This window comes from Vitis riparia, chromosome 6, assembly GCF_004353265.1.
Source record: "Vitis riparia cultivar Riparia Gloire de Montpellier isolate 1030 chromosome 6, EGFV_Vit.rip_1.0, whole genome shotgun sequence".
NCBI lineage: Eukaryota > Viridiplantae > Streptophyta > Magnoliopsida > Vitales > Vitaceae > Vitis > Vitis riparia.
Genome location: NC_048436.1, coordinates 4,594,879 through 4,621,985, shown reverse-complemented (window position 1 = coordinate 4,621,985; position 27,107 = coordinate 4,594,879). Strand labels below are relative to the sequence as shown.

The 27,107-nt window shown below is 33.6% G+C and overlaps 2 protein-coding genes across 5 annotated transcripts in view; one reads left to right on the top strand and one right to left on the bottom strand.

The window, feature by feature from the left end:
• Positions 1-7,609, bottom strand: part of LOC117917143 (nuclear cap-binding protein subunit 1) — a 61,149-nt gene extending 53,540 nt beyond the window's left edge. The window contains exons 1-2 of one of the 3 annotated variants that reach the window (XM_034833389.1): positions 7,355-7,609; positions 7,164-7,223 (exon numbers count right to left, since the gene is read on the bottom strand). In XM_034833389.1, the coding sequence (XP_034689280.1) occupies positions 7,164-7,223; positions 7,355-7,438 (144 nt within the window). In that variant the 5' untranslated portion in view covers positions 7,439-7,609. The remainder of the gene's footprint in view (positions 1-7,163; positions 7,224-7,354) is intronic. The other 2 variants (XM_034833390.1, XM_034833388.1) reach the window with 2 other exon arrangements.
• Positions 7,610-11,995: 4,386 nt separating this feature from the next.
• On the top strand, positions 11,996-26,932 carry LOC117916503 (magnesium-chelatase subunit ChlD, chloroplastic). Of its 2 annotated transcripts, XM_034832572.1 has the most exons (15): positions 11,997-12,341; positions 14,659-14,837; positions 16,354-16,438; positions 16,516-16,832; positions 17,041-17,164; positions 18,473-18,565; positions 21,034-21,129; positions 22,455-22,592; positions 22,808-23,005; positions 23,877-24,032; positions 24,509-24,616; positions 25,833-25,967; positions 26,240-26,401; positions 26,487-26,607; positions 26,704-26,932. In XM_034832572.1, exons 1-15 carry the CDS (start codon positions 12,096-12,098, stop codon positions 26,787-26,789), a joined length of 2,244 nt encoding a protein of 747 aa, XP_034688463.1. In that variant the 5' UTR covers positions 11,997-12,095; the 3' UTR covers positions 26,790-26,932. The 2 variants fall into 2 exon arrangements, with proteins under 2 accessions (XP_034688464.1, XP_034688463.1); XM_034832573.1 differs by lacking the exon at positions 23,877-24,032 and having other exon boundaries at positions 11,996-12,341.
• Positions 26,933-27,107: the final 175 nt, after the last annotated feature.

Sequence of the window (27,107 nt, the reverse complement as noted above, 5' to 3'; positions counted from 1 at the left end):
TCCGTTTCTTTCATATGAAGATCTATGCCAACTAAGAAGCGTTCCCCTTAATAGTAGAATACAACACCTAAGCAACTTCCCAAGCAAAGAAACCTACAACTTCCCAAGCCTTTTTCTGTTTCTTTCATTGCCTTACAGCAATGAAGGATGATGCAATCAATCGATTCTTCATCATAAGTGCTAGCTAATAAGCATAAGAAGGTTGTGGGAAAGGTGGTGTCTTCAACTCAAAACACTTTCGTTGAAGGAATACAAATTCTTGATGTTGCCCTAATTGCCAATGAGGCAATAGACTCGTTGCTGAAGAGAAATGAGAGCGGGGTGTTGTGCAAGCTGGATATAGAGAAGGCATACAATCACTTAAACTGGAATTTTTTGTTGTTGGTAATGCAAAGAATGGGTTTTGGGGAGAAGTGGACTGTTGGATTTCCTGATGCATTTCCACAGCAACGTTTTCCGTTTTGATCAATGGCACTCCAGCGGGTTTCTTCAACAGTTCAAGGGGTTTTTTTTTTTTTTTTTTTTTTTGATCAGAAACAAAGAAGATTATATTAATAAAAGAACAAATACATGAGGGAAAAAGAGACAAAAGAAAGAAAAAAACCAAGGGAAGGATGAGAGGTCCTTCCTACACAAATACCAAAGAAAACACCCAACAATAGAAACCTAAAAACAAAAGAAACCCCAACAATCTTCAAACTCTTGAAACGCAAACCCCAATCCAATTGAGTTGTAGAATGCTTAGAGGAACTCCTCTAAAGGCTTCAGTACAAGAAGCCCAAAGAGAAGAATAAAACCGGATCAAATCCCAAATCGTCTCTTCCGTTCTCCCTTTATCCTCAAAGATCCTGTTGTTTCTTTCTTGCCACACCATCCAAATCAAAGTAAGGCAAGCAATCTGCCAAAGTGTCTTGCCTCTTAATGATTTCCCCAAGCCTTTAAAAGAAATAACCAACATGTCTTCAAGGCTCCTTGGAGGGACCCAAATCATACCTACTAGATTGAACAACCTGTGCCAAAGTCCAATGGTAATGGGACAATGAAGGAAAAGGTGATCAACCGACTCTCCATTCCAAGGGGTTTGCGTCAGGGGGATCCACTTTCTCCCTATCTTTTTGTGATCGGGATGGAGGCTCTTAGTAGGCTTATCCTTAGAGCAATGAGGGGGGGTTTCTTTCAGGCTGCAGGATAAAAGGAAGAAGTGGAGACGGGCCTTTGGTATCTCATTTCTTGTTCGTCGACGATACTTTAGTTTTTTGTGATGCTTCCCAAGATCAGATGGCTTATTTAAGCTGGTTGTTAATGTGGTTTGAAGTCATATCAGGTTTGAGAATCAATTTGGATAAGAGTGAAATTTTGCCGGTTGGGAGAGTAGAGAATCTGGAGGTTTTGGCTCTTGAGGTTGGTTGTAAAGTGGGAAAGCTGCCAACTTCTTACTTGGGGATCCCTTTGGAGGCGAATCACAAGTCCGTGGCCGTTTGGGATGGGGTGGAAGAGAGATTTCGAAAAAGGCTTGCCATGTGGAAAAGGCAATTTATCTCCAAAGGTGGGAGAATTACTTTAATTCGTAACACTTTGTTAAGTATGCCCATATACTTGATGTCTTTACTACAACTACCAAGAGTGGTTAGTTTAAGATTGGAAAAAATTCAAAGGGATTTTTTGTGGGGAGGGGGAGCTTTGGAGAGGAAGCCTCATCTAGTAAAATGGGATACCTTGTGTTTGGACAAAAGGAAGGTGGCTTGGGAATAAGACGTTTGTCTACTCTCAATAGGGCCCTTTTATGTAAGTGAAACTGGCGCTTTGCGAATGAAAGGGAGACTCTTTGGAGGTGCATCATTAGTAGGAAGTTCGGGGAGGAAGAAGGGGAATGGTATACTAGAGATGTTAGGGAGAGATTTGGAGTGCTTTTGGAAGGAAATAAGGAAGGAAGGCGCTCTTTTGCAAAACAAAGTGGTCTTTTCTGTGGGGAATGGTAGAAGGGTGAAATTTTGGAAAGATAATTGGTGTGGGAACTTCACTCTCTGTAACTCCTTTCCCTCTTTGTATGCCTTTGCATCATATAAAGAGGCTTGGTTAGTAGAGTTGTGGGATCATTCGGGAGAAGAAGGGGTTTGGAGTCCTAGCTTCTCTAGGCCCTTTAATGACTGGGAGGTGGAGGAGGTGGAGAGATTACTTTTGACAATCCGGGGTAGGAGGCTTAATCCTCTTTTGGAAAATAGAATGCTGTGGAAAGAGACTACGGATGGGATTTTCTCAGTTAAATCTCTTTATAGTACTCTAGCTTCAAGAAGAGTTGTTCAGTTCCCTAATAGCATTATTTGGAGTCCTTGTGTGCCTACCAAAGTGTGTTTCTTTGCTTGGGAAGCATCTTGGGGTAAGGTGCTAACTTTGGATCAACTTAAAAAGAGGGGCCAGTTTCTAGCTAACAGATTCTTCCTTTACTGTGAGGAAGAAGAGTCAATTGATCATATTCTTATTCAGTGCTCCAGGGCAAGAGTGTTATGGGAGTTATTGTTTGCTCTTTTTGGCGTTACTTAGGTCCTTCCTTTTTCGGTTAGAGATACCCTTAGTGGTTGGTGTGGCTTTAACTTGGGCAAGAAGCGTAGAAAGGTGTGGAAGGCAGTCCCTTTGTGTATTTTTTGGGCGGTTTGGAAGGAAAGAAACAGGATTGCTTTTGATAATGAGGAGCTTTCGATTCATAGGTTGAAAAATTCTTTTGTATGTAACCTTTGGTTGGGGATTAAGTCGGTTGTAAATGATGGTCCTCTTCCTTTACTCAGTTTTTTTGATTGGCTAGGTGCTAGTTGAGGGCTAGTTTTGTACTTCCTCTTCTTTTTTGTGCCTTATGGCACCTCTTGTATACTCCCTGTATGCTTTTGGGTCAGCCTCAAGGTGCCCTTTTCTAATATATTCTTTTTTTGTGTTTGCCTATCAAAAAAAAAATATGCATCTATTCAACATTATCCATCCCATCCTTTTGAGTTGATCTAATGTTAAAATCATTTCCTAAGCAACTTCCCAAGCAAAACCTACAACCGCCATAGAGTGCTTGCCTTAAAGCAATGAAGGAGGATGTGATCAATTCATAATTCATCATCTTCCCACATAATACATCTATTCAGCATTATCCATCCCATCCTGTTAAGCTAATCTCACATTAAAAAATTTTCCCGAGCAAAGAAACCTACCTTCATATGCTCCCAAGGATTCCAAACTATACCTTCAGGAAAGATCTCCCTTCTAACCTAGGCAAGGTAGGAGAAAAGATATAATGGAAAAATTGTCGGCTTTAGAAACCTTCCATCTCATTCTATCCTCTTCATCCCTTCTAATGAATTGTTTGTAATCTCTAAAGAAAGACAACCACATCTTCAAGTTCACAAACCCACTCATAACCATCCCTCACATTCCTACAACACCATCCTCCCTCTTTTTCCCCAAACTTTCCTACTATAACAGACTTCCAAAGAGATGCTTTCTCTATTGCGAATCTTTAACCCTACTTGCCAATGAGGGCCTTATTTATAAGGGATATATTTCTAAAGTCGAGTCACCCATACTTTTTATCCAAGCAAACAATAGCCCAATTGACCAAATGAAGTTTTTTCACAAGAGCCCCCCCCCACCCCAAAGGAAATCTCTTTGTATCTGCTCTAAAATCTTAAGCTCACCCTTCTTGGAATGAAAAACAAAGAGATGAAATAAATAGGAAGGTTGGATGGATAATATACTTTTAATCAAAGTGAGATTCTCTTCTTTTGAAAGATAGTGTCTCTTCCACATAGGTAACCCTCTCTAAAATCTCTCCTAATTGCATCCCAAACCCCCATTGACTCATGAGAAGCCCCCAATGGAAGCCCCAAGTATGTAAAGGTTGGTTTCCCCACCCTGCAACCCAACACATTAGATGTACTTGGACAATGATTCACTAAAACTTTTCAAATACTTATGAAACAAAAAAAGATTTATATGTTGCCCACTAAAATGTGATCTACACATGTTAGTCCAAGCACTTCAAAAACAAGTGAAGCACGGAGAGCATGGAATAGAATTGGACATGTACAAACACCTGTCTCCTCTTGTTAAGTCTTATAAACATCATTTCTCAATAAGCAAAAATGTCTCACATACCATAGGACAAAATTAACAAAAACCAAACATGGAATAAACTATGTATAATAGAGGACCCAAAGTTCAAGATAAGTAATTAGCGTCAAGCATTTTATTTATCTAGTCAAAGTACAATTCAAATGGCAATGCATTTATTGCAAAATATATATATATATATATATATATATATATATATATATATATATATATATCAAAAACAAACATTTTTTTATTAACAAAAAATTCATGGAATAGGAAACAAAGATACACACAATTGATAAAAAAACAAACAAATTCACTTATATGAATTCAAAAGAACAAATTAAGGACAAGGAATCCTTCCAACATTTGTGGAATCTTATCAAAATAAAAGGTGGAGAAAATTTCTCCAAAAACATAAGGAGAGCTATACATTGCATGGATACAACATGAAACTATACAAGGAGAAGTGACTTGATGCTCCTCAAGGGGGTAAAAAATCTCCTACACAAGGAACCCAAAGCATTGTTCCTCTCTTTGTTGAAAGATCGGCAACAATATTAGTTGAACAAGGAGACCAAGAGAAAGAATAGACTAGGATGCATGCAACATATAATATTCACGGAGCCACCCATTGTACCCCCAAGGCTATCTTTTTAGTTTAGTCATTCATTATAACAATATGGCATAGTCCCCTTCTACTTGTATGTTAGAAAGGCTAAAACCCTAGCTTGTAGCAAGCCCTCTAAAAGGGCTAAAATCTCGGCCACAATGGCTCAACCTTCTCCTGCCAATTTTGAAAAAGCTCTAATCACAATATCATTGTGGTCCCTTATCAACTGTTCAATTAAATAATTTAGAAATTTGATGGTTCTCATAAGCAAAGAATATTGGAGTAGAGAAATGAAAGAATCACTTCAACCAGAATTCATGTGCAATATTCAGGTATGAATAACTCACAGCCACCAATTTCCATGCAAATTTTTTTCCTTTTTTTAATGCCACAACCCATTTTCTAAACCTTAACTTCTAAAAACCATTTACACCTCCAATAGCTACATCGATAGTCCAAAAACCCTAAATTAGCCATTGTTCAGTTATTGACAGCCAGAATTATGGCCAAACAAGCCCCCAGTGTTAAACCCCAATTTTCCAGCATCCTAGCCCTGAATTTTCTTCACACCAGCACTTGACTATTATTGCTTGATAATCCCCCTACTGTCCTATACCATGAAATTCTACTTCCAATAACTATTTTTTAATAAGCATAATAGCAGTATACAAAGACCAGAAACTTATGTTCATATGTCATAGATCCCCTACAGAGGATTCTGAATCGCAGCACCTGGTAAATCCAACATAGAGTGTTAATTTCATATCTACTTGACTCCTATTGAGCTCCCAAAGAGGCAGCTTTCAAACTCACATAGTAATGTGGGACACTTCTCCCCATCAAAGTTTTTTGCATGTCTGACACTTATTCACAATTTATTTACCTTTGTTCAACACAAACTTGGACACTTGACCAAGAATCCACCTTCTAAAGCATGTGACGAATCTTTCACAAGGAATGGGAAGATCAGCATGTTAATAACATACTAATGGTGAACATATTTAAAAGCAAACAAATGGAGAGCATTGTAATACCCATAATCTCTCATATTAAAAGCTATGTTCTTTCTAAATGCTCCATTTGGTTGATAAAAAAATGCAAAATAATGATAATAATAATTATAATAATCACAACAACAACAACACCATTAATAATCTATGCTACATGGATTCTCCAAATTCATCCAGCATACCCATGTTAGCACACCACAACATGAATGCAAGTAGGGGGATCCTTGCCATATACTTGTACAAATATAGTGTTTTTTTTATAGACAAAATTTAATATATTAACAACGCCTACATAAAAAGGCGCACAAAAGCATACAAGACATATACAAAGATACAAGGATGCTAAAAGGTCAACTAAAGGGATACACAAAAAACAACCCCCTCACACTACTTAGAGCTCAATCAATCGATACAATCCATCATAGACATAGAGCAATCTCCTATATACACTCTAGCCTATTCCAAAAAAGTAAGCATAAAGGGTTGTTTGAATGATTAATCCACATTTCCAGTATTATCAAATGCTCCCCTATTTCTTTCTTCCCATATGATCCAAAACAAGCACAAAGGAACTTCTTTACCATATAGTTTATAGTTACATTGAAGAAAGAAAGAGTTTGTTGAAGAGTGAACTTCTATGGGATATCTATAGACAAGAACAAAAAGATCAAAAGAAAAGAAAAAGAAAAAAAAAAAAAAGGGGAGGAAGGTTTTTTTTTTTTAATCAGAAACAAAATATAATGAAAAAATACAACTGAAGGATGAGAAATCCTTCTCTATTTACAAAATCTGATCAGCAAAAATGAAGAGGAGAAACCCACTCCAATAGACATCGATATGGTACAGTCAAAATAGGAGGAAGTCCTGTCAAGGATATATTTTCTTTTGATTGATTTTTAATTTATTTTCCTTTTTCTTCTTTTAATATGATATATTCACCTAAACACATAGTCTCACCCAAAACCATGCAACATAGATAATAACAGAAGAACTAGAAGCTTGCATAATTGGTTTGTCATTTGGGACCAAAAACAAAAACAACTATGCATGGCCAACTGTTCAACAGACTTTAGATGAGATTTTAATTTCTCTTCGGAATCTAAGTGTCTGCTGGGCTCTGCTTTCAACAACTGTATCTGTTTTCCACGAAGGTAGAATGTGAAAGTGTACAGAGAATCCAATTGGAATGTAATTCCCAGAAAACCATCCGCATATTCCAAAACCAAAAAAATAGGTTCAAGCAAAAAATAAAAATAAAAAAAATGGTGGTGGGGTGGGATTTTAACAAACAGAAGCAGAAAACCCCTGAAACTGTGAATAACAAATAACGAATTTAAAGTTGATTTTTTTTTCTCTTTTTCCTCACAGCTCCAGCGGCCAAAAATTAGTCAAATAATATAAATTAACAATATAAAGTATAATATAGGAAGAAAGTAAAAGAGAACTACAGGCAAAATATCATTCCCAGAGTGCTCCAACTCGCGGCGAAGCACGCCATAGCATGTCTCCTGCAAGTGCAAAGGAAAGTCAACAGTGAGAAGAGAGTGTGATTAGCAACCACAAATTCAGAAAAGCCACATTGAAAGCAAAGGAATGTGGTTAAAATTAGGGTTTTAGATCAAATTAATGGTTTACGGACAATGTGCTCCTTGAAGTCCGAGTTGCCGTTGTACTCGGGGCATTTGTCGCCGATCCGGAGAAGAATAGTTCTCCAGCTGCTCATCTCCACCTGCTTGCAGAGAGGGGGAGGAAGACGAAACTCTGCGTTTCGCAGAGACGAAGGAAGGGACGAAACGATGCGTTTTGAAAAAGAGAGAAAATTTGCAGGGTTTTGGATCCGGTGGTAGATTGAAACATGGAGCGTGGATCACACGGGTAAAACCCTAGCACCCTACCTCATGCCCACCCGTCCGCTTTGCCCCTTTTTTTTCCCTCAATTGTAAGATATATTTTGAAATTAATAAATCTCTAATTCAAAAGGGTCTTATTTGATGCAGCTTTGTAAAAGAAATAAATCAATTTTAAAAAATTAAATGATTTTTAATTGTTCCAAAGTTATTTTAAATTAATATCATATGATTTTAACGCTATGTTTGGTTTTCAAAAAATTTAAAGGAAAATGTCACGAAAAAAAATAGAAAGGAAAATAAAAAATAATTTTAAATTTAATAAATTATTTTTTGACATTACTTTAAACTCATTTTACTTATTTTTCTCTATTATATCAAATTTAAATTAATTTAATTCTTTTATATATATATAGTAGAACCAAACATGAGAAAACCATTTTCCTTAACATTTTTTTTTTCTTTCTCTAATATTTTCCATTACCAAATATAACCTTAGTGTTAACATTACTAACTCAACTTATTTATTAATTTTCTACAACATAATTCTTTTTTTACACGAGTAATTTATAGTGTAATGTTGATGACTTCGACTCATGTAGAACTCATTTAATTGTTGCAAAATATTGCCATAATCTATACATCACTCGCTTTTTTGTATAGTTATAGATTTTAAAATATATTTAGAAACAAAACAATGTTTTACTAATAAGTTATATTATTTTTATTGTTTTTATAAATGATTTAGAAAATAAACCAATTGATAATTCATGTAAATTTGAAGTATTGAATAAGTTAAATACGTGATAGTCACATTAAATGGATTATTATCGTATTCGAATAATATACAAGTATGTTAATTATTTACCATGATTTTGTATTAATTTAATAGAAATAAACTCGATTTTATTTGATTTAGTTATTAAATGGATGGATGAGTCATATTTAGTAAAAAATATGACATAATTATTAGGCATGTCGTGTTTGAATTGAGTAAATTTTACAGATTTTATATAATCATCATCGTTATTTTTTACATTATTTTAGCTTTTAGTAAGACTTCTCATAAAACGGTCCTTGTGATGAACAAATTTGTGTCTTATACATGAAGCATTCTAATTTCTTTGAGTCTTGTTGAAAACTAGTTTCTATAATACACCTAAATGGTTAATAGTTAAAATACAGTAAAAATAATTTATTGAAAAATAAAAAATTATTTGAGGGATGTAGTCTCCACTCGAGCTCCCATTTTATTGTGGCATGTGTGTTTAAAGGAATTTGGATTTATAATTTATAAGCGTGCATAAAATGTGTTTTATTAAAAATGTAATGTTGTACTATATCTCATGAATAAATTTTATAGATTAGGTTAATCAATTAATATGAACCCAATGAGGTTAAATAGTTATTAAGGATCTAAGTTGAAGGCTTAAGTGACTTACGTTCGCATAAAAACCTATAAATACCTCGAGTTAGGACTTTAAACTTTCATTATTTCGTTTTATGGATGATGAGACAAACTTAACATCAACATCTTAAAATTCTTGTGTCACCCTTGAGAAAAATAAAAAATAAAAAAACTTAACATTCTCATTTTTCTTATGTCAGGTGTCCACGAATGAAAGATTGACTAATAGATCATTTGATAGAAAAGTTTTATGACATCTTCAACATCTTTTATGAATGAAATTGACCTAGGAACGTTTATATCATAAGTACGAGTTCTCTATTTCTAAATCCATGTTTAAATAATATGGTTTTTATTATAATTGTTTTCCGGTACGTTAGATCTAAAAAACCTAAGATTAAATTTGATACTCCGTGTATCATTTAAGATTAAGGAATGAAGTCATCCAAAGTTCCTAATAAGAAGATGGTAAGATAATGAATATAATCCTAAAATCAATAGACGTTATCCATTTTAACCTTTAAATACAAGTTTCTTATTCTTTCATGAATTATCAATTGAAACATCAACGTCTTCTCTCTCTATCTCTTATTGATTTTTTAGATCATTTTGAGCCTAAAGAAAGGGTTCTTCTTCTCCCATTAATTTTCAATAAAATCATTATTGTCCTCTTTTATCGTTTCTTTCATGTATTTTGTGATGTTTTGAATCGTGTGCATACAATACAAGCGTTAGGATAGATCCCTTGAAAACATAACAAAACAAAATATTGTTTTATTGATAATTTTTTTTAATGATTATAGTTGTCTTCTTTTATCTTTATTTGTTTTAATTGTTATTTGAGCATTCACACATTTATCATATCCATTGTACATGACTTTAGTACATTATGAGTTAGACACAAGATTCAAGTTACGGGTTTGTGGAATAATCTATAGTATTCATTGATGTAGTTAATGAATACATCAATGATTACTTTTGTTATTGTATTAACATGTTTGTAGTAAAGTTATTATCGACACAACGGTCTAAACCAATGTTGATTCAACTAGTAAATCAATCAATTACTTAATTGAGAAATATAACTAGTTGGATAGTTAGCATGTTCAACCAGCGGTGAAGTAACTTAAAGCTTTCCACTCTTTAGTGGTTTATATCGTACCTACATGGCATATGGTGATGTTTGATTAAAAGACATATGGTGACAATCATAGATGAGTCAGCTGCCAGCTTGGCGATAGCTCTAAAATTAGTGGTTTTTAAACATGTAAATGAAACAAAAATTCTTGTGTTTCATTCCAACCTAAGGTCTACAATTGAAAGGAATATCAAAGATGAAAAAAAAAAGATTGAAAATTAAGGAAAAATCAACATATATAATAATTAGAGAAGTATCAAACTTTTAATCTATTTTTTGAATTTGTTTTATTCTTTTAATTGGAAAAAAAAAAGTCGACATGCTAAATTTTTGTTTTTTGTTTTTTTTAATATTTTGGTTATATCCGATAGAACCGATCTTGATTGTAATATTAAAGCCTATTATTTATTTCTACATGTAGTTATGTTTTTATAAGTTTTATCGCTAAAAAAATGAACTTCAAATCAAAAGACTTGTATTTAATTTATTAATGAGTTTAATAAATTTTAAAAATAATTTAAAACTCAAAAAACATATATAGTTACTAAAAAAATGATAGATCAAAACTAAAAATTTGTTTGATAATTGTTTTTAAAAATAGTTTTAAAAAACAGTTTTTAAGAGCATGTTTAGGAACTATTTCTAATAATAGTTTTATGTTTTCCATATAAAAAAAAAAACATATGAAACACATTTGATAACTAAAAACTAATTTTTATTTTATATTTTGAAGAAAAAATTGGGTTTTTTCAAATAACATGTTTTAGTTGTTTTATGATATTTTCATTTGTTTTTTGAAAATTGTTTTAAAAAATAATTTTACAAACATATAGAATGATTAAAAATAAAACACTGAATATGATTTTTTTAAACACATTTAAAAATATAAAAAACATGTAAAAAAATATTTTAGGTTTTCAAATACACTTTATTTTACAAAAATTAGATAACAGTTTTTAAAAATTATTATTAAAAACTATTTTTTTATGATTGTTTTTGTAAACAATTATAAAACAAACCCTAAAATCCTTATGTTTCTAAAATATACTTAAATAATATTTTTATATATATAAAAATATAATTTATAATTATATTATAATATTATTATTCATATTCTACTAAAAATTGTTTATTTATTTATAATGTCATAACTATTTTAATTTTGAACTAAATCTAAATTAAATTCATTAATATTATATAAATTGAATTTATAATGTTTTAACAATATTAAAACAAAATTTTAAAATATTTGTTCTCAATAAGTTTTTATTTTTTATTTTTAAAAAAGAATTTATCAAACATCCTTATTTTTACAAAAACAAGCTAGTTTGGAACTGTTTTTGAGAACAAAAAAAAAGGAAATGTATTTGACAACAAAAAACAGTTTTTCAAATAACATATTTTAGTTATTTTCTATTATTTTGAGTATTTTAAAAAATAATTATATAAATATATAAAATAATTAAAAATAAAACACATATAAAAATTATTTTTAAAGTATATTTAAAAATATGAAAAACAACTTAAAGATATTTTAGATGGTAAACAAACATTCGTTTTACATAACATTACATAATAATTTAAAAAAATTGTTATCAAAAGCAGTTTTTTAAAACAGTTATTAATCCGGTTCTAAAAAACTATTTTTTATTTATCGACCATAAAAATAACTTTAAAAAACAAGCATAAATTGCAGGAAATAAACCCCTAATAATTGAAAATTACTCACCAAAATCAACATATAAATTACTTTCAATTTGAAAAACAGAAATATTGTTGAAAGTAGGGAAAGGTATATACCATTTTCATGGGTCCCAACTCTCAAGAAAACATTTTCTTTCAATTTTATCCAAATATGTAGCTTTGTAACTGTGATTCCCAATCACAAAGTGGCAGGTCCCCATCCAACAATGAAGCTGATTGGGTAGCAGATAAGAGAAGGCGGACTTCTTCAATTCCTCACAAAGACCAAATTACAAACTCTCTCATGGCTGCTTCATCAACAGCACCGCCATGTTACTCTCTCTCTACCCTCCATTCTTCCCTTTTCCCTTCCTTCAAATCACGCTCTCTTCTTTCGTTTTCTTCCAAGCCAAAGCGCGCCCAAAGGCGTTTTGTTGTTCAGGCATCTGCAACTCTTGAGTCCAGCAATGGTGCCATTGTTGCTGAAGAGTCCGACAACAGCACTTCATATGGAAGGCAGTTCTTCCCATTGGCTGCCGTGGTTGGTCAGGTCTCTTTCTTTCTCTCTATGTACCTTTAGGCTGCTTGATTTTGGCCTTTTTGTTGAATGGTTTGGTGGGTCAGTGTGTAATTGGAGTGTCTGATCTTGGAAGTTCATGGGTATTGCTGTTTTATGGGTTTCCTCAAGTGGGCTATGTTCAAATGAGTTTATTAAAGCTGAATTTGGTGGGTTTTTGTTGTTTTATTATTCTGTTGTTGAAATGGGACGTGCTGAAAATGAGGTAGTGTTTAGTTTCAGAGTTGGGCTTTAGGCCATGATCTCATAGTCACAGTTTAATGTCTTTCTTTATCAATGTGTTTGGAACTCATCCATAATCCCAAAATGGAGAAAAACCCCACCCTGGAAAATCTTGATTTTATAAGAGGCAATCGCGGTGTAGTTATGTTTTTGGGGGCTTGAATTGAAAGATGTGACACTGATTACTTTAGCAATGTAATGCAGTATGACCAAATGAAACCTTCTGTTGGTTAATGAGAAAATATCAAAATACAAGTCAATACATAACTCAATAAAGCTTTTATGCCAAGTACTAGGATTCGGCTAAAGCAGCATCTCTTCTCACCATTCTGGCATTCGGGTTTACTGATAGCCATGTTCTTCCCTAAATACTAAACTAGTATACGTATTTCACTTATTTTTCATGTTACAAAATTATGTTTATACGTGTAAGATGTTCAAAGTTTTGAGAAATTAGAAGTTGAAACCTTAATTTTAATTGATTTGGATTGTTTTTGCTAAATATTTGTAAAACATGTTTTTAAATGTGTGATAATTCATAAAGTAATGAAGGTTATGAAAGATGAAATGTGTGTATCATGAGAAGAATTAATTACTCATCTAATCCTAGCAATTGGATCCACCTGAAATAGCCTGCCCTAACCCAGACCCGGGATTGGAATATTCAATGCGAAGCAAGGTGGCAATGGGTTCAGGTTGAACTTTGTTTGACCTTCAACTCAACCTGTTCCCTGTGTTCAGCCTTAACCTGGGTTGACCATTAACTCAACCTGATCGTCCTATGTTCATCCTTAGTGGTTGACATTTGTATGAGACAGCAATGTTAGGGTGCCCTTTCTAGCACCTTGGCATGGTAAGCCACTAAGATCAGAATATTCAGCTAACGTGGTGTGCGCTTTTGGGATTTATTTGATCTTTGCATTTCTTATGTTATTTCTTCATTATTTGCACAGGAAAGGAGAAATTATCTAAATGGTAGCAAGCCTAGCATGCTTGATGGAGCAAAAATGTTGACCCCCTTAGAAAAGAGTCCAGTGTTACCACAATTTGCTAGTATTTTTTCATAGTCCAGATTTTGGACTGTTTGATCCAGAAAATAGTGAGCATTTTTTGAGAAAACTTGACAACCCAATAAGGGCCTTTGCCCTTTTCTTCTTTTTCAATATTATGTTTATTTGTAAAAAGTTTAGTTTAAAAATATCAGTCATGACTAATCATGATAAATTTTTTGAATTTTCATTGTGAACGAAAACTAAAAGAAAATAGATAGTATTTGGGCATTCAGCATGCTGCCTTTTCTAGTGAACTTGTTTCTTTTTTGCCTTTTGATACTGTGAATATACTTGTTGTATACTTGGGTTATGCCTCTTTTTCTATCAGGTGCTTTTTAGTATATCTCTTTGTGATCTCAGCATACCTCATTTCTTTGCCTATTAAAAAAGAAAAAAGAATCATAACAAGAACAATTCATTCAAGAGTCTATGTGTTTGTTGCACTCATTCTCTTTATCATTGAATTGTTTTTTTCCTAACATGCACAAAAAATTAAAAAAGTCCTCAATTTTTTATTTTTTTTATTATCTGAGAAGGTTCCTTCAGGATATTGGCAAAAGTTGGAAAAAAAAAAGGTTCCTGGATATTGAACGTTTGATAGGCCAAATCATCTTAACCTGCAATCCATGTTGTGTTCTTTTTCCCCCTTTTCACATGTTGTGTGCTTTCACCCCTTTTTGGCTCTGAGGCTGTCTGCTATTTGTCGGACCCAATGTTTTGAGTCATCAGAGTTTTATATAGTGCTGCTTAGCAATATCTAGCTTATTTAGATTTTGCATTTCCCTTGGTGCACCTCACTGCATTTTTGTTGTCAAAAGTTGTTAGATAGGAGCTTCTGATCTATACCTATGATTTGCTCTATTTCTAGAAATATGCAATGTACAAGCTTCTATAATGAATTCTACAGTTAAATCTGTTAATCAATTTCAAGTGTTAACAAGTAGTTCCTGGTTGTCAGATGTTTTGCTTAAATTTTTTCATCAATTTGGGTTTTGTGCGAATCAATTGTTCTACAGGATGCTATTAAAACTGCTCTGTTGCTTGGGGCTATTGACCGTGAGATCGGAGGGATTGCCATCTCTGGGAAAAGAGGAACTGCCAAGACAGTAATGGCTCGTGGACTGCATGCAATTTTGCCCCCAATTGATGTTGTTGTTGGTTCAATAGCAAATGCTGATCCCACCCGCCCAGAAGAGTAAGTCCACTGAATGCTAACAAATTAATTCCAGTTAGAAAGAAAAAGCACAATCACAGGTTATGGATTAATCTTTTTGTGTATACCATTGCATATGCAATGTGTTATTCTATAAAAAGTATGCTGAGATTTTTACTAGGAAACCTTGTTGTCACTATAAATTATTGAGTTCTAATTTGAAACAATGGTTAACTATTGTCATGTCGTCATGTCCTTGCCATAAATGGAGATGAATATAGTTGAGATGTTATGTTGAAAAACTAAGAGCTACTATTTTTTATGTGCAAACTTCTTCGGGATGTTAAAGAATTAGCTTGGGAATCATGGTGGAGACAAACAGCTTTGAATCTGAGGTGATGACTAATGGTCCTCTCTTCTTGGTTGGATTCAAGACCAACACCTACCATATCCTGAGGAGAGAATAATGAAAGAAAAAGAGAAACTGAAGAATGGAAGAAAAGATCAGAAGAATATAATGAGAGCTAAATTAGTTACCACTCTATCTTGAGGAGGGGATAGGGAGAGAAATATTTTTTTTATGTTACATAGGTTGTCTTTTACTTAGAATGTAAGTCTGATGGCCTTTTTTTTATTTTGCATTATCAATTTTCTTTTCTGAGGAACAACAAATGTTGCAAATATTTTGGAAATAGGATATTGTCCTTTTAATACAATAAGAAATTACTGTAATAGTTAATACAAAAAATTAATAAGGATGAGGGATGAGGATCTTACAAGTAGATATCCATATTTTTATTTTTCTGCTTTTAGAAATCATATCATGTTTAGAAACTTCTTTAAGAATCATAGTAGCCAGAAGAAAGGCAAGCAAAAGTGGTTAATACAAAAAATTAATTTTAAATAAGGATAAGGGATCTTACAAGTAGGTATCCGTATTTTTATTTTTCTGCTTTTAGAAATCATAACATGTTTAGAAACTTCTGCAAGAACATAGTAGCCAGAAGAAAGGCAAGCAAAAGTGGTTCTTTTACTAGTGGTGAGTGGAATGGGTACCTTGCACCCTCTGTATTACCACATGCTGATGGGACAGAGTTAGCTGATGAGTATCACAACACATCATTGCAGATTCTCCCAGAACAGAGGTTCACAACCATACAAACTTGTGGTTTTGATGATCAAAACCAATTTTGAGAACAAGGACACTTAAAATATGTTTAATTATATATAGAAAAACCATAAATAGTTATTTCACTATATAGACCAGAATAATGTGGTGCACTTTAATCCATTTTCTTTAGTACCAAACCTACAGAGCAACCCAACTATCAAGTAGAGAAAATGGAAGAAGTTATAACAATATGATGCACTCAAAAGATCAAATTTGGTCACAACATATTATTAATTGATATATATTTTTATCTTTGGCCTCTAGAAAGCCTAAATAATGTACAATATTTTAACCCAATGTTCCATTTTATCCAATGCATGCAAAAACATTTGTGCACATTCATTCCTTCACCAAGGTAAATGACTAGTTTGAATAAAATTTTTGAAGATGGGAAGATGGACTAGCTGAACAAGTGGAATATGATTCTGCTGGTAACATCAAGACTCAGATTGTCAGATCTCCCTTTGTCCAGGTGCTTTTCAGTAAAGAAAACTTCCATATTGAGATTATTTTCATGGTTTAATTTCTCTACTAATATTCATGTTGCAGATTCCACTTGGAGTCACAGAGGACAGACTAGTTGGATCTGTTGATGTTGAGGAGTCTGTAAAAACTGGAACTACTGTTTTCCAGCCGGGCCTTCTTGCTGAAGCTCATAGAGGTGTTCTCTATGTTGACGAGATAAATCTTTTGGACGAGGGTATCAGTAATTTGCTTCTTAATGTATTGGCAGAAGGAGTTAATATTGTGGAAAGAGAGGGAATCAGCTTCAGGCACCCATGCAAGCCACTTCTGATTGCCACTTATAACCCAGAAGAGGGTGCTGTACGTGAACACTTACTAGATCGTGTTGCAATTAACTTGAGGTATAGACCATCTGCATTTAGAAGGTTATTCAAATGAAATGTTGTTCACATATGTTCAGTAGGTTTGCTTTGTTAATGGGGAAAGAAACGTTTTGTTTAGTTTAGAAAATTTCCTAACTGCAAAAATACAGATGCGTGCATTTGTTGGATCAGTTACATATCTTTGTGTTTTTCTTCTCTTTCCACTAATGATGCACATCTTCTGCAGTGCAGATCTTCCAATGAGCTTTGAAGATCGTGTTGCAGCTGTAGGAATTGCCACACAATTTCAGGAACGCAGTAATGAAGTTTTTCAAATGGTTGAGGAAGAAACAGAATATGCAAAGACTCAGGTAATTCTGCAGTGAGTTTGAGTAGTTTGTTTGTGAGCTCGATTTTGAAAGTCTGGAAGTTCAGTTGGATATGATTCATGATCATATTGCCAAAACTTTATTGTTTACCCTAAATATTCTTCTTAAGTGGTGTAATATGGAATCAAGCACAATGTGTTGCTTTTGACTCTATTATTGCATGTAAGAATGGTGAATGGGTCCCTTTTTTTATCTTTTTGATAGGCAAAAAGAAAATATATTAGGTGGATGGGTCCCATCTGAAACTATATAATTGTGATTAAGTGCCCTGCTTACTTATTCTGCATTTTGGTGGTTGGTTTTTTAGACAAGGTCCATATCAGGGGTATCATGAAAAATCATAGAGAGTTGGAATTCCTTGTTTTGGGGTGGGTCACCTGAGGCCAAAACTTTTAGCTCTCCATGCTGGTTTGAAAAGTCCCAAAGATTAGGTTCATCCTCTGAAGGGACATCAAATGTGATGAAGTAGAAAACTGAGTTTTTTAATGACCTTGGTAGTATGGTCACAACATCAAAATGTTCATTCTACTTTCAACAGGGAGAACTTTATGATTTTGTACATCTTCAAACTCATTAGTGAACTCCCACTACATCTATAAGTCTGGCCTTGTGACTGATAGATAAACATATCTGTCCATCAATCATCAAGGGAGCAGAAGGATATGTGTAACAAGGTTCTCGTTCTCAATGTTTCTTGCATTAGTTTTCCACTAAGTACTGGTTCATGCATTATCATCATTCATCATAATCTATATCTCTCAGAACATTCAAGGGCTTTTATTCAGCATATAAGATTCAAGTACACTATTCATTAATAATGTTCACATATGTTGATAATGATAAATCCACTTGGACCATATCAATATGTTAAAAAAAGGAAAGAGAATAGTTCCCTTGCATCTTCTTTGGACAATTTTCTTCCATCCATTTCCATGGTGCATCAGCACTTCACTGTTTTCTACGGTTTATACTCTTCAGTAAGTCTCATGATATTTGCATACATTCTCCAAAAGTAGGCAATTTGTCCATTAGTTTTCAAGGAGGATTCATGTAATCACAGTACTTAGTTTACTCATACAAGCTGATGACTTGATGTTTTAGCAAATAAATTATATTGCGTTTGTACCCATAAACTTTAGAGGTGGGGACCTTTTTTAATAGGATGAAAAAGCCTTTTATTATCACATCTAATGCTTTTGCTCCTATGGTACCTTTTGGCATTAAAAGAAGGAAACATATCAGTTGCTTTATAGTAAGAATTGATTGTTTGCATATATTCATGTGTTGCAGATCATTTTGGCTAGGGAATATTTGAAGGATGTTAGTATCAGCAGAGACCAATTAAAGTATCTGGTTATGGAAGCCCTACGAGGTGGTTGCCAGGTTCTTACTATGAAACTTTTCTTTGCTTTCTATTGAACAGGAAGTCAATATTTTCAGAATTAGATTGGTCAATAAATTTAAAAAATTATTAGTTTATGATTCAATGGTTGGACCAATAGTTTAATTGTGGTTGAAATGTTAATATAATAAATATATAATTTATATATCATATAAAATATAAAATAATTATAAAAAATTAAGAAGATAGATAGATAGATAGATATAATATTAAAATTTTTAGTAATATTTCATTTTTTATATTTGATATTGTCAAATTAGATAGTAAGAATAAATATAAATATATTAATATTAATATTTATGTATGAAGATATATTTAAGATGGAAGGACAATTGTAATATTTAATTTTATCTACATGTCAAAAGTTATGTATCTTATTATTTTAAAATTTTAATAATTATTATATTATTTAACTTATATTATTTTCATACTTATCATTGTATAATTGCTATAAAAAATACATGTGAAGGTAAATATTTATATTTATTTAATGGTTTTAAATAGCAAAAAAATTGAAAAACATCAATATTCCTATATATATCATCTACAACAACATCTATGAAAATGCTCACACAACTTAATGGTTCCCTTGCCCCTTTACAACTGGAGAGGTCCATGACTCAAGTCCTCCTAGGGCAAAACTCTTTTCCTCACCTTATAAGAAAATCCCACATCGGAAGAATATTAACTTGATCTGTTTCTGCTCTACAAATACGTTGCAACAACGACTGTTTTATAAGACAATCCCACATCGGAAGTGTTAGAGTTAGTTATCTATTTAGTTTTATTTCGTTACTATTTCTCTTTCTTATTTAGTTATTATATTAAAATTATTCTTTTTCTGTTTATGAGTAGGGGTAAGTTAGTCTTTATTTTCTTTTATTAGGTCTATTTAAACTCTAACGGTGTTGTATCTATTTTCAAGAGTGTTCAGAATAAGAAACTCTAGATTTTTTTTTTCTTTGAATCTTTTTGGATTTCACAGGAAGAATATTAACTTAATCTGCATCTGCTGTACAAATATCTTGCAACAACTGCCATTTAATGAAGTTACTGTTTTTGGGTCAATAGGGGGCAACAACCCTTTGTAATTTCAGGTCAAACAAGCTTGACCGGTTTTTAGAGAACTGGCCCAACTGTTCGGTTTGACAGTTTAACTGCCGGTTCAGACAGTTCGGTGCTGGTTCAACTCAGCTAGCCAGACTGGAGATGCTGTCGGTTGATTGCCCAGCTGGTTGGATTGGCCAGTCCAGTCCAGTTTTTAGAACCTTGCTTTAAGTAGGTTTATTGATTCCTTTGGAGTAAGCAAGCCTAAGTATATTCCACAGCCCATGCAGTATGCCCCCATAGCACCTCTTTTAGATAGCTAAGGGACTTGGAGACTCTATTCCAGAGTCTCACTTGAATGGGGAAGCTATTGATACCACTGGGCCACAAGAATAGTGTTACTATTTTCTTATTCAATCAGCATATCTTCATGTCTATGAGGTTTTCAACCATATTACCTTTTCTAAATTTTTGATAGGAGAATTCTGTAATTACTAACTTCCTGCTTTGGCTGTGTTTGCTGTCTCCCAGGTTCTCATGGTTAGCTTTCCATCTTAAATAGGTCCTTGTCAAATTAGCATCTAAAGAAAAAATGTATATTAGAGACAGTCACACTTGTTTTCTTATGTGTGATTGACAGATTAGTATGTCAGTTTGGAAGGGGGAGAAATCAGAAGATATGCTATGGGTTTCAGGCCTTAATAGAGGTTTTTAATTGGTTTGTCAGCAGCATGGCTTCCTTTTGGTGTTACCTATCAAAAAAATGGTTTCCTTTTGGTGTTCTTTTATCATCAATTCAAAGTGTTTCCTCTCTTAAGTTCTTATTTAGTTTAGGCTTCTATTTTGCATTAGTCAACAATGTACTTGTGCCCTTCCTAGGCGCATCAGCGTGCAGATCTTGTATGTTACCTTTCTTTTTGTTGAACTCACTTCCTTGTCCCAGAAAAAAGAGTCAAACTAAACAAAGCATAAGAGTTCGAGTATTTTATCCTTACAAAAAAGGGAACTGATGACTGTTTTAAATATTTCTTTTTGATAGGTGTGAGGACTATTTTGAATAATATTCTCTACCGCATCTCCCGCCTGTTCCTATTTAAGTTTAGGTCAACTTCTGTTGCTGCAGTAAATTCACCAGAAATATGCTTTAACTGAGAGTGAAAACTTAAGATAGATGTTACTTGTACAGTTTTGAACACTTAATAAAGATGAAAAAGAAGTACCCACTTTATTGTGATGATTTGTAGTGTTTGTTTTGCTTTTTTGAAATCATTATTTGATTTGATTGACAAAATATGCTACATGATACAGGATGTATGCTCTGAAAAGACTTGGTAACAATTTAGCTTGTTATTATGCCTGGGTTTCAGCTACATACTTAGCAAGTGCCTATTATGAATTACAGGGACACAGAGCTGAGCTGTATGCTGCTCGTGTTGCAAAATGTTTAACTGCTTTAGAAGGACGTGAAAAAGTCAATGTGGATGATCTGAAAAAAGCTGTTAAGTATTTTTCATGCACAGTGTTTCCTCTTTGTTTCCTTTATATATTTTTTCATTGACAATGCACAATTTTGGTGCTTTATTTTCATTTGAAATGCCTTGTTGGAATACACCTATATGCAATAGTATTATACCAAGCATGGAACAAGCAGATTTGAATTCTTAACATAAAAGGTAGAAATGTTTTGGAAGAGGAGAAATAATCCAGGACAAACAAGACAAACATCATCCAAAAGGAAATCATATCCACCTAAACGGTGCACAAAATTAGTTCAAGGTTTGTTGGTGATAGATAAGCAAACAAGTATTGTGCAAACTACTTTAACTATAAGAAAAAATAAATAAATTCAGTATTTGGCTAATTTTACAAAACCCTTTTTCTGGGCATAAATAGAACGGGTGCTGCCCATGTTCTGTGAGGTACTCTGAAGCCGTTTAATTTTTACGGTATAGTATTTAAGCATCCATATGTTATCATGCTGTAACTTTACTATGATTTTCATTTTTCTAGCATTTTTTTTTCTGTGATAAAAATCTTTTTCCTATTTATGTCAACAATATTTAGGACAGAGATGTATCCAGGTTTATTTGCCTTCATTTTAATGATATATTTTTTACGGTATAGTTTTGCCTGTTTCCTTGGCCTTCTCATTTGAGCTCATAATTAAATTCAAAGTGTTTTTGAGAGCTGTTTTTCAACCTCAGTCTTTAAGGCATTATTATTTTTTTTTTATGATAAATTTACTCTTTGTTAAATTCTAAGGAATGCTAGAGTTGCCTTTCAATTTAAGGTAATCTATTTGTAAAACATAGAAAAGATGCATAAAGAGCATTTTGTCCTTAATATTTATGCCATATGCTATTAAAGAAATTTTTTCACAAAAATGTAATTATTTGGTGTGGAATGGATGTTTTAAGTATTTCAAAAGAAAGTCTCTGGTGTATTATTCTACTGCACTTCTCTTTTAGAAACAAAACTGATATGATTACCCAAAATATTTTTGAATTTTGGCGATATTGCTTTCAGTCCTAATAATAGCACCTATTTTCTGTATGAATTTAGTGACAGAGACCAAGAGCACCAAGTCCTTTTTAATTGAGATCTAATTTGAAAAAATGGAAACATGAAAACTGCTATGCAAGATCCCCAATAATAATTATGTAAGAACTGCCATAATCTACAGCACCACAAATAAAGTACAAATCCTGATAATGCCGTAAACCATATAGATCATTATACTGTTTTTCTTCATTTTCTGCATCATTAATGATTTCTTCTGGGAAAATATCAGACTCTTCGTTTTTGATAATTTATCTGGTACAGGTAGAACTGGTCATTCTCCCCCGTTCAATCATCAATGAGAATCCACCAGACCAGCAAAACCAACAGCCTCCACCTCCACCACCTCCTCCCCAAAATGAAGATTCTGGAGAAGAGCAGAATGAGGAAGAAAATCAAGAGGTAACTGACTTATGAAGACAACTATACCTAGGTTCTTTATGATGTTTGGCAGTTATCAACTGAATATTTCCATGTTATACAATTGACGTCTTGCCTACCCAAAGATGGAAAAAACTGTTGTATAATTCCTGACTTAGCTTTCTTCTTCTATTCCGGGTGGAATTTGAAAATAAATACTCATTTGCTTATAATGTGACTTTTCTCTTTGTGATCAGGATGAAAATGATAAGGAAAATGAACAACAGGAACAAATACCTGAAGAGTTTATCTTTGATGCAGAAGGTGGTTTGGTGGATGAGAAACTTCTCTTCTTTGCACAACAAGCACAGAGAAGACGTGGGAGGGCCGGGAGAGCAAAGAATGTTATATTTTCTGAGGATAGAGGACGATATATTAAGCCCATGCTTCCAAAGGTTAGCTTGTCTCCCTCTTTTCCTTTCTGCCTTTTCTGTTTCTCCTCCTCAAGACAAACAAAATGTTCTATAGAATCTAAAGACCTCTCCCGACCTGTATGTCTTGACAAATTCAACAGGGAGAGATATTCATTTTGAATTTGATTTTTAATAACCTTTGATTCATTATCAATGAATTGTAACTGAAAATAGTTTTTCTGCATTCTTTCTTTGATTGGACCAGTAGCTCAGTAGGAGATGGTAGGCTTTCCTTTCTAAATTTTATTGATGTTTTGGATGGTTTAAGCTGTAAGGAATCTTTTCTTTTCCTTTTTTTTTTTTTGTCTGTTTGTTTTGAAAGATCCTTATATGCATCTTGTGCACAAGGGTTTGATCCCTTTTTTGGGTTGTGTTTTATAAATATCTTACTGTGTTGTTTGGATACACTCTTGTTTTCTGTTTCTAAAAATAAAAAATGATAGTAGCTACTATTTAAAACATAAGAAATCCTTGATACTTAAAATTTTTAAAATTATGTAAAAAAATTGAGGTACTAAAAAAATTTTGCTACCTCAAATTTTAAAAGTGATTTTTAAGGATGGAAGGTAAGCTCATTCTTCTTATAAAAAAGTTGTAATATTTTATATAGAAGTTACTATTATTTTTTATTTTTAAAAAAAAACACGAGGCGTATCCAAACGAGCACTTAGTGAGAGTTGTTTCCAGTAAAAATATCCGATTCATTGATTGTCCTTGATTGGCTTTATATTGCAAAAGATAACAGAAACTAGTAATCCTCTTTTGGAGCCTCGATATTCTGGAATTGTATTTTCTATGAATTGTCCACATTCTCATTCCATCTGTTCTCAACAAGCTCCATGATCATAAGCAGGGTCCTGTAAAGAGATTAGCTGTTGATGCAACCCTTAGAGCAGCAGCACCATATCAAAAGTTGCGAAGGGAAAAAAATACCCAGACGGGTAGGAAAGTTTTTGTAGAGAAAACTGACATGAGAGCAAAAAGAATGGCACGAAAAGCTGGAGCATTGGTACTGTCAGTTTACTCTAGTTACTTCAGTTTTCTTTAACTAGTGCTTTGTTTTCCCTTGCAAAAAGTCACCCCTGCAGTTGTTTTAGTACAGACTCAGTTTTGTTGGTGCTTCATTTTTTTTTAACTTCTAATTGGTTTAGTACACCTTTGCATAGAAGTTCTGATGACCTCGATTTAAAATATCAGTTCCAGGATGAGTTGCCGTATTGAAAGAAACAGAAATGATGTGTTCGGGTTTTTTTGAATTGGCAACATGTCAGTCACTATCGTTGTAAAACATCATTAAACTTAATGAAACCTTGAAAAAAATTTAAATCCTGGTATTGCCTAATACTGAAATGAACTCCAAATCTTGCAGATTTCAGATTCATTTGTGAATGCCTTTGTTTAGAGACACTCCGAGGTTTTATCTTCAATAAAATTACTGATGAGCTTTTCGTGCATTTAGTTTTTAATGTATTTGATTCATGGCAGGTGATATTTGTGGTTGATGCAAGTGGCAGCATGGCTCTGAACCGAATGCAGAATGCAAAAGGTGCAGCACTCAAATTATTGGCAGAGAGTTACACTAGCAGAGATCAGGTGAATTTTATTTAGACATAAGTACATGATACATTCTGATCAAGGTTGCTTGTTAGTGGCTTATTAGTTGTGTTAAGAATTTGTTTTTAAGCAGCATCTCCTACCACAAATCTCAATGTGCTTTTGTTTTTTAATCTTCTGAAGTTCACTTACTGGCTACATGAAGCATCATAAATAAATAAACACATTTAGTTGCATCAAACCCCTAATATTGGAGCTCCTCCACATAGGAGGCTATTTATTCTAATCATTTGGGAAGAAAAAGCACCTAACATTGTTGTTGCGGTACTATTGGAATTATGACTATGCATGTTCATATCCATACTGACAGTAATTACTAAATTCAGAAGTCTTTCAGTGAATGTTTTATGCATTGCCACTTTTATTTGAGAAAGCCCTCTAGAGAACATCTTTAGCTAGATAATGGAGGATGGTGGTCAGTGGGTCCCTTCTTAACAGTTTGTCTCAAGCTTAAATTTGACAGTGCTTTCTGGGTAGCCTGTGCCAACTGGTTTGAGGATTATTCAGACGCCATAAAATTTTACTAAGCCCTATTGGTATTGGTTTGGCCATTGGGGCTGATATGTTAGCCTTGTTGGAAAGCCTGAAAGAGGCTGCCACAATGGGGGTTAGAAACCTCTTATGAAGAGCTACTTGTGGAGGTTTTATGATGGGTTCCTTGGGATAGGAGATGCAATATCTCACATCGAATAAGGGAATAAGTTTTTGACACTTCATATGTATGAACTTCTCTAACTATCTAGATGCATTTTAAAGTGTTGAGGATCCATTAGGTCCAAAGCGGACACTATCTACACCAAATGGAGTGAGCCATTATAGGAGAAGACCTTGGAGTTGCAAACAATGGATGCTCTGGATCCTAGATTTATCAAAAATATTTGATTTTTTCCTTCTTGTGGAGGTCTAGTTCGACGGATCAGGCATTTCAGTTTTGGAGAAAACTAAAAAAAGTAATATACTATAATAGCATTGACTATTCCATGCAATATTAGTCCCTGTATTATGTTACTGATAGAATCTTTTTACTTCATTTAGAAAAGTTCATCTATTCCTGGAAACACTTCTTCAAGAATTTAAATTCTTTTACTTTTTGGGTTCTGGTAGTAATTAAAATCTAAATTAACAGAATGTGCTTATTTCATATTTCTTTCTTGCGGTCACCTTTCTAATTCTGTTTATTACTAATATTAAATAGGTTGCTATCATTCCATTTCGTGGAGACTCTGCAGAAGTTCTCCTGCCTCCTTCCAGATCAATTGCAATGGCAAGAAAACGGCTTGAGAGACTTCCTTGTGGTGGAGGTTCCCCCCTAGCTCATGGTCTAACCACAGTACGTCATTTTCGGTTGAGAAGAATTCTCCGGCATTTAGCATATTTGATTGCATATACAATTGGAGTTGGTGAATTTTCATGAATATTGCAAATGACAGAAAATATTTGCAAGATTATCATGTTTCAAATGATTCTAGCATGACATTAGTATACATTTCTTTTTGCTAACTTGCAGGAACTTGCTTGATCTATCTTGTTAGCATCACAACTTAGCCTTTGGCACTAGATAATTCCCCGAACTAACTGATTGATTAACTTAAATCTGCATAGGCTGTCAGGGTTGGGCTAAATGCAGAGAAGAGTGGTGATGTTGGGCGTGTGATGATTGTTGCGATAACTGACGGTAGAGCCAACATATCATTGAAAAGATCTACTGACCCTGAGGCTGCTGCTGCTGCTGATGCCCCCAGACCTTCTGCCCAAGAGTTAAAGGTAAATCTCAACCCATAACCAGGCACATTTTCAGTTTCAAGATCTTCCCTGTCAACTAAATTTATCCATAATCGACATTTTCAAGGATGAGATTCTGGAAGTTGCTGGGAAAATATACAAAGCAGGGATGTCTCTGCTTGTGATCGACACTGAAAACAAGTTCGTCTCAACTGGTTTTGCCAAGGAGATTGCAAGAATTGCTCAAGGTTGGTATACTTGAACAGTTGAACACCCATTTACCTATTGCCTTCAAGCAATTCTATTCTGCAAACAAAATCTCATAATCTGACATCATTGGCCAGGGAAATACTACTACTTGCCAAATGCTTCCGACGCGGTCATCTCAGCCACCACAAAGGAAGCTCTTTCAGTCCTAAAAAATTCATGATCTCTCCAGATTGTTTCATCCAAATTCCCAGTGTTGTATGCCAATTTTGGTTGAACCAAGTATGAATCTTTGCTTTTCTGTTTGAACCACATGGACATGTAGTAAGCCATTCCTTCTGTAATAAAAACTTTTCTTTCTCATCATACTTTCTTCTTTTGTTCAGTTTGGTTGCAAGCTTGTAGCCTGTTTCTAGGGGTATGCCAAAAAATGAGTGGTCTGAAAACTGAACCAAACCGATAATTATTTATTTATAAACACGTAATGTCTTTGTATGTAGAAATAGTTGGGATAGTTCGATTTTTAACTTTTTAACCTATT